Source organism: Triticum urartu, chromosome 3 (assembly GCF_003073215.2).
Source record: "Triticum urartu cultivar G1812 chromosome 3, Tu2.1, whole genome shotgun sequence".
Classification (NCBI taxonomy): Eukaryota; Viridiplantae; Streptophyta; class Magnoliopsida; order Poales; family Poaceae; genus Triticum; species Triticum urartu.
Genome location: NC_053024.1, coordinates 123,080,844 through 123,100,030, shown reverse-complemented (window position 1 = coordinate 123,100,030; position 19,187 = coordinate 123,080,844). Strand labels below are relative to the sequence as shown.

At 42.1% G+C, this 19,187-nt stretch overlaps 2 protein-coding genes across 6 annotated transcripts; both read left to right on the top strand.

The window, feature by feature from the left end:
• The first annotated feature begins 2,543 nt into the window (after window positions 1-2,543).
• Window positions 2,544-12,336, top strand: LOC125543238 (aarF domain-containing protein kinase 1). 5 transcript variants are annotated; one of them, XM_048706519.1, is made up of 16 exons: window positions 2,547-2,829; window positions 2,909-2,978; window positions 3,681-3,821; window positions 3,918-3,988; window positions 4,739-4,832; window positions 5,821-5,892; window positions 6,805-6,871; window positions 7,311-7,396; window positions 8,866-8,916; window positions 9,187-9,234; window positions 9,674-9,794; window positions 9,937-10,117; window positions 11,160-11,297; window positions 11,388-11,500; window positions 11,632-11,700; window positions 11,800-12,336. In XM_048706519.1, the coding sequence occupies exons 1-16, from the start codon at window positions 2,582-2,584 to the stop codon at window positions 11,916-11,918; spliced, it is 1,689 nt and encodes a 562-aa protein (XP_048562476.1). In that variant the 5' UTR covers window positions 2,547-2,581; the 3' UTR covers window positions 11,919-12,336. The 5 variants fall into 5 exon arrangements, with proteins under 5 accessions (XP_048562479.1, XP_048562476.1, XP_048562478.1 ...); XM_048706521.1 differs by having other exon boundaries at window positions 5,815-5,892; window positions 11,632-11,705; XM_048706518.1 differs by having other exon boundaries at window positions 2,548-2,829; window positions 5,815-5,892.
• Window positions 12,337-12,841: 505 nt separating this feature from the next.
• LOC125543237 (GDSL esterase/lipase At5g45920-like) lies at window positions 12,842-15,890 on the top strand. Its single transcript, XM_048706517.1, has 5 exons — window positions 12,842-13,207; window positions 13,290-13,514; window positions 13,591-13,658; window positions 14,216-14,383; window positions 15,500-15,890. The coding sequence occupies exons 1-5, from the start codon at window positions 13,109-13,111 to the stop codon at window positions 15,657-15,659; spliced, it is 720 nt and encodes a 239-aa protein (XP_048562474.1). The 5' UTR covers window positions 12,842-13,108; the 3' UTR covers window positions 15,660-15,890.
• The last annotated feature ends 3,297 nt before the right edge of the window (window positions 15,891-19,187 follow it).

The following is a 19,187-nucleotide window of genomic DNA, read 5'->3' as shown; positions in this document are numbered from 1 at the left end:
GACGGAGTTCAAGCTTAGGAACACCACCGACTTCTCCTGGAAGGTGACGGTCAAGTTGATGAACGACAGGGTGACCCTGGATCAGGGTTGGGCCACCTACGCAGCCGTTCATCAGATCAAGATCGGCTACATGGTGACGTTCAAGCTCCTGACTCCCGACACCCTCAAGGTCATCATCTTCGACGAGGATGGCTTTGAGGTCGTCAACAAGTGCGGGAAGCACGACGAAGCCTTCGCCGCCAAGGAGTAGGGCCGGGCCACCTCTTTCCAGCGTACTATCGAGTCTGCTTTGAACATGTTTATGGTTTATGAGTTGAATTGTTATGAAGTGTGGTACTGCTTATATCTGAATTATGCTAGTTGATGCTCTATTTATACTCTGTTGTGCTTATGATGTGTGCTGCCGAAGTGTGGTGGTAACCTCACCAACTAGCCAAGAGGTTACCACACATCAGGCGTTGCATACAACCAAACACCATGCTTTGGGTTTGTCCACCAACATGCATGCAACCAAACACCAGGCAGTGTGGTTCTGCCCATGCAGGCAACCAAACAACATGCAGATGGTGCATTTGAAGCTGGATTTGCATAGCCAAGTTGGGTGAAGAAGTGTATGCAATGCGAGTACTGTAGCGCACGGCAACCAAACACGCCCTATATGTACGCCTGCATGCATGTACTGATCGTGGCGTGTTTGGGCTCTTCCAGGAACGATCGATCCAACCAGCTATCGAGCCAGGTGAGACGGCTAGGGGTAAAATCGTCCTATAAAATATGATGTAGGGGCCCATACCTAGAAAAGGAGAGAAAACATGATTTGTGTCATTTAATCTAGGGAAACGCTTGAGTACAATGAGCCGGCCGAATGCTTCGGCCGGTCTCATCCATGCGTGCTGGTTACAACTAATCAAATAGGGAGGGCCCACCACGTTATCTCTTTCCCCGTCCCCTGCGTCCTTCTCCTTCCCTTTTCCTGGATCCTTTTTATTTTCTCCTAACCTCCCCCAGCTGCCATGGAAGTCTGACCCGACGATCTCCTCCAGCGAGCCCCCCTCTTCTTCTCTGGTGAGCACCCCCGAAGCCGACCCCCGAGCCAGTGTCCTCCACTCGATTTCCCCGCTATCAACTGCATTTCCAATTTGCTCCATGGTGCCCGGAGCTACAACGGGCATGGACGACGAAGTTGCGTCCATGGTCGGAGCTGCATCCAGGGCCGGCGAAGTTGCTTCCATGGTCGGAGCTGCATCCATGGCCGGCAACGCGCAATACTACGGTGCTGTGAGCCTGTGACAGGAGGCCACTCCCCTGGCCGTGGATCTTTTGTTGTTGCTGGAAACAACATTTTTTTTGTCTACCACCGGGTTGATTTTTTGCTGGAACTAGTATCCATTCTTGTTACCATCGTTTCTGTTTTTATTGGAACCAACACATTTTTGCTACCACTGTATTTGAGTTTTGCTGGAACCAGCACTTAGTTTTGCTATAACCGGCTTTTCGAGTTTTGCTAGAACCAGCAACCACTCCCCAGCCATGGCCCAGCGATGCCCAAATGTGCTACGACCGGCGACCAATAGTGCGACAACCGGCAAGCAAATTTGCTACATCCATTTTTTATGACTTAGCTGCGACCCCCGGCGACGGTGACGAAGTTTTGCTGCATCCATCGTCCTTTTTGCTATGACCGACGTGAAGTTTTGCTGCAACCATTCATGAGTGATGACGACGCCCTGAGCTGCGATGGCGACAACATTTTTGTTGCATCCATCGTCGTTTTTTCTATCACCGGCGTTGACGTTTGCTCTGACGTTGGCTCGTCATTGGAGGTGGAGCTGCAAACATTTTTTTGGAAGGTGGAGCTGCTGGACGGTGCTTCCTACAACAGCGATGATGACGGATCACGTACAACCACAACCTCCACTCTTTTAGCTGTGCTTCCATGTGCGTGGGAAGGGAAGCTTCGCTGGGAGAATCGTTTTCGCTGGGGAAGAAGATAAGGCCTGAACGGTCTGGATCGGACCAAGCGGACGACGGCGAGCACGCCGGCGAGCTGCGGCCGTCGCCACCGGAGCTGCAACCGCAAACCGCAGCTATTGCATGCGTTGAGTCAACCGCAAATACAGGCGACGGGTGCGGCGACCGGCAACAAGGACGGCTGGCGACCATGGCGACCGGCAAGCGCGTGCGGCCAACGAGATGCGAAATCGAGCGACTAGATGCAGAATCCGTCATAGGGGCGTGCGTTGACTGAAACAGCAGCTGCATCGAACGGTTATCCATGCACCAATCGGATGGCTACGGGTGGACCGGCCCAAATTCCGGCCGGTCCGTCGGCGCCTATCACCTGCCTTTAATCTAGCTCTCAATCAAAGGTATACCATCTAATCAAATTAAAAGAAAGATGTGTCATCAGATCAAAGTCCAAGGAAAAATGTGTCGTATAATCAATTTGCTCCGTGGGATTTGAACCTACGACGTCAAATTTTGAAGACCCACGTTCTACTGAGTATATACACGGATGTGCCGATTCTGAGCTGCTCTGACCTCACCAGAGCAGCTTGGAATTGGATCCAAAACGCTCCGGATGCCCCTGACCTGGGTCTCCTCCTTTTCCAACGTCCTCGAATCCAAGCTACCCGCCCAAAGGGGCAAACCCATAATAACCCCCTACTGCACGCCCAAATGCTCCGCCGCCGCCGCGCCCCGCTCCTCCTCGCGGCCGCGGCGGGCGCGGCGCTGGCGGCCACGTCCACCGCCTCCCCTTCCACCGACGGCCTCGGCGCTCCCTCCACGCTCCACGGCGTCGCCCGCTCCTCCCGCGCCATTTACACGGTTTGCGAAATGCCACGTCTGCTCTGGAACTGACAGTGGCTGCCCATGCTCACTTTTGCCGATTGACTGGTTGCTTCAGATTGGCTTCGTGGTCCTGGACTACAAATACTCGCTGCGGGGGCTGGTTCCTGGGTCGGCAGATTACCGGGGTAAGCTCTCCGAGGTATGTATTCTGCACGGGATGGTGGTGTGCCGCTTGCGTGCAAGCTTGTTACAGCCTTACAGGCGAAGGGCATGTGCAATTTCGTTTGTTGGTTCTCGTGCTGTGATGTTCTTAGGAAAATAAACTAAGAAAGTGATTCAGGATTGGCAAGTTTGCGCTAGATGGTACTGTAGGTTACAGCGGCCCGGCCAGAGATTTCTGGTTGTATTGTTCAGAACAGGACTCCGTTTCATTTTGATACGACATAATACTTTGGACTAGCAATTCGCCATATGAATGTTACTCTTGGTTGGGAGAGGGGGGTGACTTAAGATGGTTTTGTGGGCAAAGTATATGTTGCCGCTTAATTGTGCTAGATACCCGCATCTAATGAATTTGGATGCACTCCTTACCTATTTGAGACGACATCATGAGTGGCTATGGGTCATTTCAAATGTCATGGCCTATTTTCCCTTGGTTTTGGATGAGCTATCATGACATAATTTTAGTGTTCTCTTATGCAAACGTGTAATTACATCCAGTATTTTGCTAGATGTGTAGACCTCTTCCCTTTTTCACTCATTTTTTGGAAATCAATTTGCACAATATGATGCTCTGATGCCCTATATGAGTAGACCATGTATTCTAGAACTCGAGTTTTGTCAGATCAGAGTTACATGCTGTACTGTATTTTCCTTGCCTGTTGTAGGTTCACTTGAGGTCAGCAAAAAAGCTACTTAGACTATGTGAAGTGAACAGAGGATTTTATGTAAAAGCTGGTCAGTTTGTTTCATCACTAAGACAAGTACCAAAGGAGTACATATCTACTCTCTCCTGCCTGCAGGATCAGGTTTGCTATAACTTCTACCTACCCTGCTGTTGGTGTAAGGTCATATATATATACAGAAATATTCACTTTTACATTTTCATTTTTATAATAACTCAGGCAACTCCATGCAAATATCAAGATATCAAAATAGTGATTGAACAAAATTTTGGCAAGGATTTACATGACATGTAAGTATTGAAATTTCATTCTTTTTTAATCATCAGTGCTGTGATCATTGGAAAGTGCGTTGTGATCTGTTCTATTTCAGAAGAAAAAATGTTGTATTTGCTCACATTGTAATTCAGTCGTCTATTTAGAATGATTATGCAGGCTCAAGAACTTATATATGCATTATGCATAGCTGAAAACGCACTTGAGCGGAAAGGGTTTCACATCCTTTCAATGTAACATGGGATGACTAGTTGGCTACTCTGTTGTGGGTCTCTGTAATCAGGATAGAATGTGCTTGTATTTGCCACTGTGTGATTTGCTTGTTTTGAATCTGGCCATGCTGTGAGCTCTACAGTTCACTTACTATCTTTTGTCCAGCCTGTGTTAAGTGCTTGTTTCTAACTTGTGTACAATCATAATTTAGATGCTTAGACAGTGATGAGTTTGCCTAGTGTTAACATTAGTTTACTGTTAGCATCATCTTCGTGCCATTTGCATTATTTGATGACTACAAAATGCACTGAATTTATATAGTGCAGTCGGCCAATTTGGCCGTGTTCAAACTAGTGATGTTGATTTTAGCGAACCGTCCATACGGAGGATAAGCTTGTGTATTTGTATAATCTAGATATCCCCTGGGCTTACAATGATAACCGAGAGCTTGCGTCAGTTTTACTAGCTCTAGCTCATGTTTGACTGACATGTTCTGTTTATTTGTCACTTAATCTTTAACAAAAAATGTTTAAATATTAATATGTGAGTACCAGATTCCTGGAATTTGATGAACATCCGATCGCTGCTGCATCAATTGCTCAGGTTCATCGAGGTCGGTTGAATAATAATCAGGAAGTAGCTGTAAAGGTTAGATTACTGTTAACACTGCACCTCTTTCCTGTTCTGTTTTTTTGTTTGTTTGAAATGTGTAGTTTATTTTAGGTCCTAAAATTGGTGTATTTTCCTTCCAAAAGAAGTTCAGTGTAATGCCCTGTCGTCCACATGAAATAACATTTATGTAAATAGGTGAAGTATGTCCAGAAAGACATCATCACACTGTAATTCTCATGGTTCCAATAGTAAATAAGTAGAGACATAGCATTTGGGCAAGATATCCACCATCCAGAGTTCTAGCTTGTGCATGAACCTGCCACGTTTTTGTCCGCCAGTAGGATTTCTTTCTTGGTGAGGCATCTACCATATTTAGGCGTGTGGACCTGTACGAAACTCTGAACATCAAATTGCTGCGAGGACAGCTAAATAATTAATAGCTTCTCACTTTCATCAGGTAGTTGCAGTTTTCATATTGTAGTCATTTATCCAACGTTTATATAAGCTTAAATTCACGTCTTCACATTTCTCACATTTAAAAGTGTAACAAAGGTGGTCAGATGGGTCAACTCAAGGCTATAATTGTTACATAAGGTCATAATCTCTAACCTTACCCCTGTGAAACTTTTATGAGCTGATTTTTAAAGGAAGTAGCTAAGGGCCATCCAACGGTATAAACATGAATATTTGTTAGTTGTCACAGTTCTTTTCGAGTCAAAAGATAAGTGTGGTATGCTGGGTTCTTGGCAAAAAAAAAGGAGTTTTTATGTTGTTGTTTTAGTAAGGCAGCAAGTATAACAACATAACCTAGTTTTGTAATGGAATAACAAAATATGCTGCATTAAATATTTGTCCTCCGTTTGTTAGACATATCCTGCTATTACCATATGCCATTTTTAGTTGATTTCAAACTTGCCCTGTAGCAGCTGTAAAGCCTGCATTGACCTGAAAAGTTATCCTTGTTGATTCCACGTGTATCAGTATGTTTGAGGAATTTCATCCTAATTTTGACATTTAGGTTCAGTATCCTGGGTTGGAGCGGCGAATGAAGCTAGACATAATGACTATGTCTCTCTTGTCAAAATATGTCTCTTTGGTATGTAACACATATGTCTCTCTTGTCAAAATATGTCTCTTTGGTATGTAACGCATATCAACTTTGGGCTTTCAGTTTATTATGGCAAAGATAATATTTCCTACTTGCTGCCCAAAATATTTGACTGGCTTAGTTTATTCACTTTCGTTTGTACCTAATAATGTTAAAAAGGCTTTGGGCTCTGCCGCTGGATACATTTCATCCAGAATATTAATTCAACTACTGGGTTTGTTAACGATCATGATTATTGTTAAAAAGCAACTTTACTTGAAGTACTGCTCCGTGCAGCAAAATTTGTGTAGTGGAAAAGAGACTAACATAGTTGAAGTCCTTGATTTTCGCTGACTAGCTTTATGCTAGTACTCCCTCTGTAAATAAATGTAAGACATTTTGGCAGTTTAAATTAAACTGCCAAAACATCTTACATTTGTTTACAGAGGGAGTACTTCATTAAATGTTTCAGAGGGTAGTTGCCACAATTGGATAACATAAAAGCTCATTGATGAAAAAAGACATGTGCAGCTGCATGTTTTAGGCTTGACTTGTTCCGCTGCATGTTTTAAGGAGGGATGTATGGGTCAGTTTCTTTTGTGGCATCATTGATGAAAAAAAGAAGTCAAACATATCCTTCAATCTAAAGCAAGTCATTGCTTTTACCTTGTAGCATGCCGTTAGTATGCATTAGGCAGCAGTGAACAGTTGGTGGTTCGCCATAACTGGACAACTTAATAAGGAAAGGGTTGAATGACTCTTGTCGGTGCTACATTATGATCGGATTTAATTTTATCATGCTTGTCTGTTTTGTCATGTATTTAAATTAAATCTTGAGTTAGAACAATGTGTTCGAACTTCCTTGAAATACTTTATTAGTGTCTCATTTGTGAAGTCTAAATTGAGCTTTTCTTTTGGCAGATCTTTCCTGATTATAGGTTTGAGAAAATATTACTTGAATTTGAGAGAACCATGTCAATGGAACTGGGTAAGTGGTTGAACATTTGTCCTCTCTCGCAGTTCTGTGGAGGCATTATTGTAGAACCATCAAATATTGCATTCATTAAAGATGGCTACTGTTGTCTATCCGTCAGTTCTCGACTCCTCATTGAATCAAAAGAACAATAGTCTAGTGTATCCATAAGTGGGCCAACACACATGAAAAGGAAAATTTCATGGTATGTAACATCAGTTAAAAAGGAAATATTCATGGTATATAACATATGAGTTACCTAGGTTAACTGCATTGCAAGTTATCCTTCCAATTCTTTAACTGCGGCGTGATAGTTTAAAAGTTGGAACGTTAAGATGCATCCTATTCCTCATCCCCCACGAAGTTCCTTGTACTGTTCACATGCATCTAGCTTTGGCTCATCTGGGACTTTGGACCTTACAGAAATTATACCACGTGCATTGATGCTTTGCAGATTTTACCCAAGAAGCTAAGAATTCCGAGAGAACTGCAAGATGCTTCAGGAAAAATGATGTTGTCAAAATACCTCATGTGTTTTGGGTATTAAGCATCCAACTGTGATCCTTACTGTTTAACTGTTTTATTACATCAACTATAAGCCGAGGAACAAAAAACAAACCTTATGCAAGTAGACTGTAGTCTGTTCTTGACACAAAGCCCAGCCAGTGTTACTTAAGCTGGTAGCCCCTCTCTAGAAAGTGTTGCACATCAAGGTTTCAGTGTGAAACCTAACACAACTAAAATGCTTGTGCGCTCATATGGTAGTTTGGTTACTCCAGCACGATAAGCATAGATATTGAATGTTTTGTTAATGCCAATGAGATGTGTTGACCCCCGCACTATCAGCCTATTACTAAAGCATGATCTGGCCTGCCGAGCTCTTTTTTAGTGCATGGATGAGGCCAACAAACTTGCATTGTTATAAAAAATACTTCCATTTGCAAGGGCAAGTTCTAGGGTAAGTGGTATCAGATTCTCTTGTGCATATGGTGCGAAAGATGGTCCTGAAAAACAAAAAAAGATTGAATAGCATGGACAGAATCTAATCTAATTTTCAATTGCATAAACTTCGAGCAACAAAATGGACGAATTCGGTTGAAAAGAAAATAAATGATAAAAATTGAAATAATGCTAATTTCACCGAACTTGTTTCCCCTAACATGAGTCGAGTTTCAGTTGAACTTTACAAGATGCTTGATTATATCATGACCGGTGACCACTACTAATTAGATAAAGGTCAATTCTTTCATGTCCATCTGAACAACATTTTGAGGAGAAATGCAATTAGGAAAGGGTGCACTTATAGGGTACGGCCTCAATCCCCATTATGAGATTGAAATTTGGCGCAGTGGTAAAGCTGCTGCCTTGTGACCATGAGGTCATGGGTTCAAGTCCTGGAAACAGCCTCTTACAGAAATGTAGGGAAAGGCTGCGTACTATAGACCCAAAGTGGTCGGACCCTTCCCTGGACCCTGCGCAAGCGGGAGCTACATGCACCAGGTTGCCCTTTTTTTTAGATAACAACTAGTTTTCAGTATTTACTAATTTAGCATTCGATATTTGAACTTCAAACCATTGTTAGCTTTATTTAGAAAGATATATACAGGCGGAGATAAGGTTGTGGGATAGAGCAAGAGCGATAGGCCTGCAAGCGTAACTGCCCGCAGAGCTTAGCGCCTAAAGGTGTGGTGTGGGTTGTTATAATTTTTTAGCTGCGTCCTTTTAAATGCCTTTTCTATCTATCAATGCATCGACATGCAAAGCTTTTGTCTTCTCTTGAAAATAAAAATAAAATAAAATAACTAGCAAAATCATTAATTCGTTCAATTCTCCACATTACATGGTCAAAACATATACTGACTGAAGTAAGGTTGTATTTGACAGTTGAACCTCATGCTGATAGTTTAGGTGCCTCACTGTTACTTCTTTTATTTGAGTTTGCTGGTGCATAAGATGTTAACTGTTTAGGTTTGTGTATAGCAGTTTGTGACTAGTTGAAGCTGTTGCAGGAACTGACAACCAAGGAGGTCTTAACAATGGAATTTTGTACCGGCCACAAGGTAAATGTTTTTTTTAAAGGACAAGGTAAATGATTACTCCTTGGCTGAATCTTACAGGCTGTTTTGGGGCTTAATTTACAAATCATTGGATAACGTCTATTGTTTGTGAATAATCCTTGAACTAAATGGAAGATACTGGGAAGAAAAATGGGGGATTCATCCAAACATAAGAGAGAGGAGGAGAGCATTATCTCTAGTTAATGGAATATCTGAAGTGGCTAATAATGGAGGAGTACATTCACATAACCTCTTGTGTTACTGTTGTGACAGGTTGATGACTTGGACTTCCTAAGGAAGGCAGATATCAGCCCAACAAAGGTTTTCTTAAGACTCACACCTAAAATGGATGTATCTATTGTCCAAGTAATTTTTTTTTGCGCACATGCTTTGACAATAACTAGAAGCAAACTTCAGACACACATAGAAGCAAACTTCAGACACACACACACACACCACCAACAAAAAGTGTGCCTCGAGTTCGATAGTTCTCATGTATCATCATTTTTGTTTACTATGCTTTGTATGCCATTCTTGTACCCCTGTATAGTTGACACTTATTATTGGTTATAAAATTCACTAACAAGGAATTATATAAACAAGATTATATTTCCTAAAGGATGCAAAATAATGGTTCTTCTAATCTATTTTGCTCACCCCTTCATGTTCATTTATTTGATGTTGTGCATGATATGAATTTTTCTCACTGACCTGCTATTTTGTACGTGTGTGTTCTCTTACCTCTATATGTACCTTCCAGGTAGCTAAAGCATTAATCGAACTGTTTGGTGAAATGATATTTATACATGGTTTTGTTCATGGTGATCCTCATCCTGGAAACATATTGGTTTCTCCTCGAGGCCAAGGGAGATTTTCATTAGGTGCTCCTTTTGTTTTGTGACATGATATTTTCTGCTTGTCTATATTCATTATATCATAATGGCTGGGTTTATTCAGCTCTTCCTATTTGACAGAATGAACTTGTATTGCTTTTAATTGGTAAAATGGTGCATACTTTTACAGTTTTGTTGGATCATGGCATTTATAAAGAATTGGACCCAAAGTTTAGACTGGACTATTGTAAGCTGTGGAAAGCATTGATATCGCTGGATGTGCCAAAAATTCTGGAGTTAGGTGAACAGTTTGGTGTCGGAAAATATGCAAAGTACTTCCCTTTAATATTCACTGGAAGGACTATATACAGGTAAACCTTTTTTCACTTCCACCACAATGCTCAAATATTGCAATGTTCTGTGGACTTTTCATTATGGGGCAAAAAACATGAGAAAAGTCATGTTCAACGTTAATAGGGACAATTCTTATAATACACTAATTTTCTTAAGCAACGGATGCATATAAGTCCACACTCGAAAAGTTAGGAAATTATTTCTGATCAGGTAGCTCATACAAAGACATTAAGTTTTTTTTATGGCAACCTAGAATAGACAACTTAAAAATGAACACCAGGCTTTTTATTTATTTACGTCAGCCATGCATTGGTTTCATATTTTCTTAGTACTTCTGCCATGCATTAGTTCGTATTGCTAGACTTCAGCCATGATTTTGTTACATACGCTTAGTACATCAGCCATGCATTGAGTAAAGCCAGCTTGGTGTTTCTCATTTCTCGAGAAAATGCAAAAAATGTGGCGCCTCATTATATTGGTAGAGCTGGAAGAAAGTAATGTGCCATCCCAAGCGGGTGAGAGAGAACCAGAAAAAGGCCCTAGCTAACCATTGGGCAAGAGCAGTGGCAACTGCTTTCCACTTCTCATAACCCAATGCATTGCGCTGGATTTGATCGCCCCGAGGAACAAACCAAGCTTGGTATCTATTCTATACCGTAAATTTTAATACATATCCATGTTCTGCTTTACATCAATTCTAAAGTTCAATGATTACCATAGTAATAACTAGAGTCAGGAGAACCCTCGTGACATGCTTATTTTAGGCACAATACAGTTGCTGACTGGATAATCTTGATGTGCGAGCCACCAATGACCACAGGGACAGCAAAGTTTAGCTAATAGCTTCGGTTCTCTCATGGTGAGTCCCACTTGCAGGTGTGGGCTAAGTAGTAAAGTCTAACCTTTCCAAGAGAGTCAATTTAAGTGCTAGAATCTCATCGCTTAAACATATTGTATTAAGCTCAGTTCTTACAGTTTTACTTTATGGGCTAGGCAGTGACGTGCAACAAGTTACTTATTAAACAGCCTTTCATGTCTAACTGTTGTAATGCTCACCAGCAAATCAGCTCTTGGAACACAAGTATCTGGTGAAGAGAAGACACGTATAAAGCAAGACTTGAGCTCTCTTGGAATGGATGATATATCTTCATTTATGGAATCCTTGCCGCCTGACTTTCTGGTCATACTTCGAACAGAGTAAGGAAAATCTTTGTAGAGCGCATAACCTTGCTACTATTTTCTCACTCATTTTTGTTGTTTGTAATGTTATTTGTGATCTCAATTCAGTGGACTATTGAGGTCCATTTTAGGGAATCTAGGGGCCCCACGTCATGTTCGACTTCTTGCTTATGCAAAGTGTGCCATATATGGCCATGAGGAACAGTCCAGATTGGAGTCTGGTATGTCTCAATCAACTTTCCATGCTTATCAAAACTGGTTGAGCCATTGGCTCTTGCCAACATCCTAGTTAGTCTTTTTTTGTTTGCGGGGAGATCCTAGTTAGTCCGATATTCTGATTTCTCTAATATAGGTGCAATCAACCGTCTATCGTTGCGAGTCAAAACAAGCATCAGCTATCTCCATCTGAGGATACTCATTGGTAATGTACAACACCGCCGCCCCACCCTACATCCACCTGATGTTACCAGTTTGCCTACCACATGCTAATCTGCTCTGACCTAGAAAATCCTACTTTCAGAACTAGCGAGGTTGTTGGTGCAGTTTAATGACTACAAGCATAAGATCAAGGACAAATTGAGTTGGATGCTCCTGAAGATAAGTCGAGATGTTTTGGGTTGGTACAAACCTCTGATGTGATGTCCTGCAGCTGAACAAGTTTGGCAAATGGGGGGCAGGAAGGAGGTCGTGCACGTCTGAAGGGAACTCGCAGCTGGATTCAGCAAATTGTACAATTACTACCTCCATACCAAAATATAAGACGTTCTTGTAGGCTAAATACGGAGGTAATAGATGGCTGGACGCTGATGCTACTAAGTTGTGTTGACTTCTACTTTTATGTACATGTGGTCCACATATATACTCTGCTAGAAATTTAGATGTTTATCAGGAGTAGTACCCTGTGTCAGTGTCACCTTTTTTTTTCTGCGGGGGAGTGTCACAGAGAGAATTCACATGTCCCTCAAGAAAAAAAAAGAATTCACATGCACGTACAGTCTACCTGTTATGTTTGACTCGGAGTGGTAAGTATCATGTCAGTGATTATTGTTACCTCAAATTTTTTATTGTTTTTAAATTTACTTTCCGCAAGGCACGACTTCCACATATGTTATTCCATGATGAAGCTCTGCAAGCATTTGAATATTCATCAATGTTTGCCAAAATAAAATAAGATTTATTTTATTTTATTTTTTGGATTTTACTTTTCATCCGAGCTCATATGAGCTCAAGCTGAGATAGGCCGCGTCCGCGTCCTGTATTTTGATAATTTAACCTTAAAACTGCTCTCTCTCTCTCTTGATCCATTCATTTTTCTTTCAGCGAACTCTCCATATCACACGCGCGTGGCGACATCCGACATGGCTGTTTAGCCATCTTTTTCTTTTTCTTTTTGAGGCTGTTTAGCCATCGGTGGGAGGACGATATTTGCTCAAATCCATTCTATGTTCACGGGCCTCAAATTCTGGGCTTTTCGTCCGGTCAGCCAGTCATCGGCCCAACGACACACCGGGAGAGCTCAACAGACGGTTGGCCAGACCCTAAAAAAAAGGGGGAAAGACGGCTGGCCGGAACCTGCTCGCTCGTCGGGACTCGGAAGTACCGACGAATCCTCGCCGCTTGCCGATCAAAGTCGCGACGAGCTCACCTAATAATATTCCACCTCTCCCTGGAGGCCACCCAACAACCTACCACATGGCCATGGCCGTATAATACTCCACTGCAGAAGCGAGGCGCTCGTGAAGGCGACGTGACATCCGGGGTAGCCACCAGCCAGCAAGCCCAGTCCAGCGGCCGATCCGTGATCCGTGTTGGAGGGAGGAGGGGACAAGATGCGGCCGCGGCTGGTGCTCTTCGGCGACTCGATCACCGAGCAGTCCTTTGCCCCCGGCGGCTGGGGCGCCGCCCTCGCGGAGCAGTTCGCGAGGCAGGTACGTCCGCAGCGCCCCTCCCCCTCGCCGGTCGCGCCGCCGCCGCCGCTACGCGTGACGTCGGGTTTTTGCTGATGATTAGGCGGATGTGGTGCTGCGCGGCCTCAGCGGGTACAACACGCGCTGGGCGCTGAAGGTGCTGGACAGAGCCATGGAGGGGGCGGCCGACGGAGGCGCGGACCCGGCGGCGGTGACGGTCTTCTTCGGCGCCAACGACGCCACCCTGCCCGACCAGGTGCAGGCGCACCAGCACGTGCCGCTCGGGGAGTACAAGGACAACCTACGCGCCATCTCTGCGTACTTCAAGGTTGCGGTCCTGGAACAGGAATGCTGCTCAAGCTGATTTGCTTCTTCAGCTACTCATCTGTGGTTTGGTTTTGCAGAATAAGTGGCCCTCCGCCGCCGTCATACTCATCACCCCTCCGCCGATCCACGAGCCGGCGAGGATTCGGTAACTGATAGCCCCCTCACCTTGCCGATATCATACTTTTACTGCTTTATTGGTGGTCAGGTCAACCAGGATCCACTGGATATCCTTATGGGTTTCCTTATGTTGATTCCCTTGTGGCTTATGGGTTTACCTTTGCTGTATTCCCTTGTGGGTTTCCTTTTTCTATATTCCATATACCATTGTGGATGCGGGCAGTCACTTGTGTTTGCAGTGATTTATGTCAATCAAAACTGTTTATCTCAACCACAATGTTAAGAAATTGGGCTGAACTTACTAAGTGTACACAGTGTGTGTTTAGTATTCGGCCTATGTGCATCTATTTAACAAGTTCATTAGGTTTAGTTCCTTGTGTGTTCCCTGTATTTTCAATCGAAATTGCGACAATTTCAACAGTGTGGAGTGTGCTATTGGGCTTTGTATATATCCTGTTATCCAGTTGCCAGGTGGTGGCCTGTGGTCTGGCCTGGAGATTTCTTCCAAGCAAATTATATAAATTGTACCTTTTGGCAAAGCAGATTCGCATGCAAACCACACTTATTCCATATCTTTCCATGCAGAGACATATATGGAGATAATGACCCTTCAAGACAGCCTGAAAGAACCAATGAAGCTGCTGGCACTTATGCACAGGCGTGCATAGCTGTTGCTAAAGAATTGGGTCATCCAGTTATAGACATCTGGACGCAGATACAGCAATTTCCTGATTGGCAAACGTCTGCATTAAGGTACAAATCTCCTTCCAAATTGTAGGCAAAGGTAGATCATGCAAATCTGTTTGAAGAACTCTTATACCTAATGTTGACGGTGCAAAGGCTTAATAATTGCGAGATTATTCATTCTATGAGCTGCTTTCTTTGCTGGTTATGAAAATGGCCAGATAAGATAAAAATGGTTTTCTACTTTTGTTGAATGTTAAAAAAATAGGTGTAAATCCTCGGGCAGACTGTTGCTCAGAATTTGCCTAACATTTTCTATCAAAAACAATGCAATTAAGTGAGGAACTTGTTTATCATGTGCAGTGCACCCCAGACCAGAATTCACCATTTTGGCTGTTGGCTATAATTTTAGGCCACACACACACACACACAAAACGTTTGTTATGTTTGGCATTCTAGGTAAATCAAGAATCACAATTATGCGAATCAGGTGGAGCCAACATATAGTGCTATTGAACTTTGCCAAGTGATGTTCTTGGTTATATAACGAGACTGAGAAAACAAGCTAAGAATTAGTTGATAATCTGCATCCTGTGATCTCATCGTAAAAACAATGATTATAGCGACACATAAATCTAACTTAATATTCTACACCATGAATAATTTTCTAACATCTGCAGTGTAAAACAAAAACCTGTAAATAGAGCAAATTATATGCTCTCGCTTTTGTTTCTCTAATGGAAGCTATTGAACACTTCTTCTTTTAGCACGCTAATTTTTTTCCACTCTCCTATAAAATATAAAAAAGAAGATTTTGTATTGCATGTTCTCAGATACAGTAGTATATAATCTGCACGCTTGTATGTCTGAATGATCTCTTACCATTTGCTAATAGCCATTAGTCTATGTGCTTGAAATAGCTTGAAACTTCAGAAATACTCCCTCCGTAAAGAAATATAAGAGTGTTTAGAACACTACTTTAGTGGTCTAATGTACACCTTTTCCAAGTCCTGTTCTTCATCCAGGAATATAATAATTGGTCATCAATTGACCAGTACGTTAGCAGAATATTATATTCATCTCTGCTCTTAATGCCCTAATGTTCGGTATATAGTGGTTTTGATTATATAGTATTTTGCCGAAGCACATTCTGAACTAGTACGATAACTTTGTTATATCATGCAGTGACGGGCTACATTTCACCCCGTTCGGGAACAAAGTTTTGTTCGACAAGGTGCTGAAGACACTGGAAAGTGTTGGTTTCAGCCAGCACAGTCTCCGGTCCGATCTCCCTCTCTTCCATGAAATTGACCCCAAGGACCCACTGAAAGCCTTTGAAATTTGAAGAAGGTATCCGCCGCATGGTTGGATTCCCAGAAGGAAGGCACTATGGCTCAGCTTTAGTTCTGAAAACAAGCTATGTTCGGTTTGGTGTCTGATTTGTTTTCTAACTTGGATATATTGTGCCGATGTTCTATGTCTGCAATGTTTGTGACTTGTTTTGAAGATGTTGCAATTTGCATGTATTGAAGGCAAGTGAAAATGAGTGAAACATAAATGGACATCTTCTGCTGTTCGTTTCGTATGCAAGAGGCACAAATTTACTTCTTGTTGAGGCACGGATTTGCTTCCCGTGGAGGCACGTATTTACTTCTCCTAGAGACACGAATTTACTTCCGCAAGAGGCATGACTGTGCCTCCCGAAAAAAAGAAAAAAAAACACATTTTTTTCTCTTTCGTGAGAGGCACGAATTTGCTTACGCAAGAGGCGAAAAACGTGGTTTTTTTCCTTCCGCAAGAGGCACAACAGAAAGGAAAAATGTATTCTTGGATCGGGTTTTTTTGTGAAAAAAAAAGTTTACAGAAACCTATCAACACGATCTAGTTTTGAAGATCTCGACACGAGGATTCATTCCAATGATGAAAACGGTTTGATATTTGAACGCACGGTTTGAGAGATAAAACACATTGAATAAACGCATTGAATCTACGAAAAAAAAACTCCCGGGTTACAAGGCACACTGCATATGCGCCACTTGCCGCAACCTGAAACACGGGAGTGACCTTTGCAAGGAGTACTACTTAATTAATGCTTTGTTGTGGCCCTTCCCGCTTACATGAATTTTGACAGATCGAGCTTCAGTAATCCAGAACCGAGGCCTAAATTTGCTCAGGATGAACAAAGAGACTAAACTTGCTCGAAAGAAAGAGGGGATTGAGGGGAGCTTCTGAATTCATGTACACGTTGCGTCAAATTATCGTTATTTCGTAGTCTACACAAATTCATTTTTACGAACCTTCTAAAAGGTTTTGGTCATGTATGTTTTCATCTTCCCTTCTGTTGTGTTATACCAGTTTTTTTGGAGTTTTTTTTTACAAAATGTACAATTTATTTATAAAGTGTTCGAATTTTAGAAATGTTTGCATTTAGAAAATGTTCTCAAATTTTTAAAACATATTTTTTTCAAAATAGTTAGCTTTCCTTACAAATGTTCCCTTCTTAAAAATATGTTAAAACTTTAAAATTGTTCCCAATTTTTTAAATAATGTTCAGTTTATACAATAGTAAATAAATATTTGTGTTTTCCGAAAATAAAACCGATTGAAAAGAGTTTCTTAAGAACAAAAAAAATCGAAAACCAGATACGGCAAAAGGCGAAAAGTGATGCAACCTTCGGAACAACAAGCTAGGGATAATGGGCTGGCCCTCCCTGTGCAGGAGGCCGACATTTTGACGCATGTGCGTCAGATAGCAGTTCCCCTATTTAGCGCTTAAGGCGCCAAAAAAGTTACTATGGTAGTCACGGCGCTCACAGCTCGTTCCTCTGACCGCGACGCACGGCCGCTTGCTTATTCGCTTGCATACTCGTTTTCCTTTCAGGCTTTTGATACTTAGAGGATTTGAAGATTGCAGTTGCTTGTGTCACACGGTCCAGTGCTTCTCCTACTTCACGTCAGAGAAGCTGCAGATGGTTAGCACTAGAGGGAGATGCCGCAAAAATCAACGTCAACGGCAGGATTTCTCGCCATGGTAATTTGGGTGCGGTTACTGCTATTTACAAGGATATGCAGGTCATTTTCCTTGGAGCTTCCTTCGTGATCTTATTGACCCAGTGAATCTAGAAGCACATGCTTGCAACGAGGTGCTCGGGATCTCAATCTTCAGAAGTTGGTGATTGGTTCGGACCTTCCTTGAGGTCATATCAAATATCAACAAGGGTGTTGCAACCTCCTACTTGATGGTGCTAAACGAGATCAATCATAGGAGCAGAGATCTCGTCGAAGTCAGTTTCCACTTTGAGAATTGGGAGTGCAATTTGGAAGCACACGCATCAGCTAAGGTTGCTTCTTCTCTCACCGTAGGCCGTCAACTGTGGCAAGGGACAGTAGCATGTATTCCATATGTTCTAAACTTTGAATAAAATCCCTAGTTCACCTAAGGAAAAAAAACATGAATCAATTTTTCCCATAAATTGGTGTAATTAAAATTTTCATGGATTTAAAAGAACATGGATTCAAAAAGTGTTCCAGATTTTTTTAAAACTTGAATTTGAAAATGTCTTTTTTTAAAAAATAATAATCAATTATTATAAATATTTTTGAATTTGGAAAAATTTCACAAATTTGAAAATTTTGTTTGCAAATTTTTAAAAAGTTCATGAATTTAATAGCTATTCATGAATTTTGAAATGTTCAAATATTTTTGAAAGTGTTCGTGACTCTTTTGAAAAAATAAAAATAAAAAAGGTAAATTTTTTTGAACAAAACCGTGTAAAAAGCAGCAAAAACATAGAAGGAAAAACATTGAAAACCGGCCAGAAAAATTGGAGGAAAGGTTCCCGAAAACGATGAAAGCAAGGCCAAATGGACCGGCCCACTTATTGAACTACCATCCGGATGCGCGCATGTGCACTATTTACAGAACCAACTCTAGTTGGCGCCTTAAGCACCAAATAGGAATTTACGTTACTAAGACGCGAAATGCTAGCTCATCCTTAGAGCAAATCTTGCAGAGTCTCCATATTTGCAGCTCTCAAAACACTTTTGGGACATCCTCCATAATTTTCTAGAGATTGCGAGGGCGATGTGCAAACATATAGTACAACACGAACAAATGCAGGGCCGGGGGCGGGGGCCTTGTCGACCTTCTCGCCACCAAGGAGTTCCGCGGCGACGTGTCCTCCTGAAGTGATGATGTCGCATGGTGGTGGTGGCCTCCGATGGCGAGAAGTAGGCGGAGGATGAGATGGTGGTGGCGGAGGTGCGCATGAAGTTGGACGAGGGTGCTCACATGGTGCCCGGCTGGGAACACCGGGGAGCTACTGTTGCAGTGAAGCGCCGGCCACATCTCCGTTGGTGTTTCACTTTCTCCTCCGTTCGGTGAGTACTTTTTTATGAAGCTTTTTGCTAGAGAGATTGTCATCAGTTGCTTGATTTTCAGTGCAACAGGGGATACTGACTGATCTAAAACATGGGGAATTTCAGATTTTGGTTTACTAACACTCACATGGCAATTTCAGCTTATACACACGGCAACTTAACAACTGATTTTACACATGGAAATTCCCTATCTTGGCATGGCATTTTTTTGTTTGATACCAATTCATGAATCATGGCAGTTTTAGAAGTTATTGGTTCACTCTCAAATTTCTGACATGATGATTTTGGTTTATCTTTTTTACATTTTGAAATGTTTGTAGGAAGAGAGAAATTGCCATAGGTCCCATAGCATTTCAACATGTCTCCCCATGGAAGTGTAAGAATCTGTCCCATGGCATTTAAAAAAAAACTTTGCCATGTTTCTTTGTGGAACAAATTCCCTAATTCTGCTTTTGCCTTACCAAATTACCATGGCATTTTTATTTATTATACC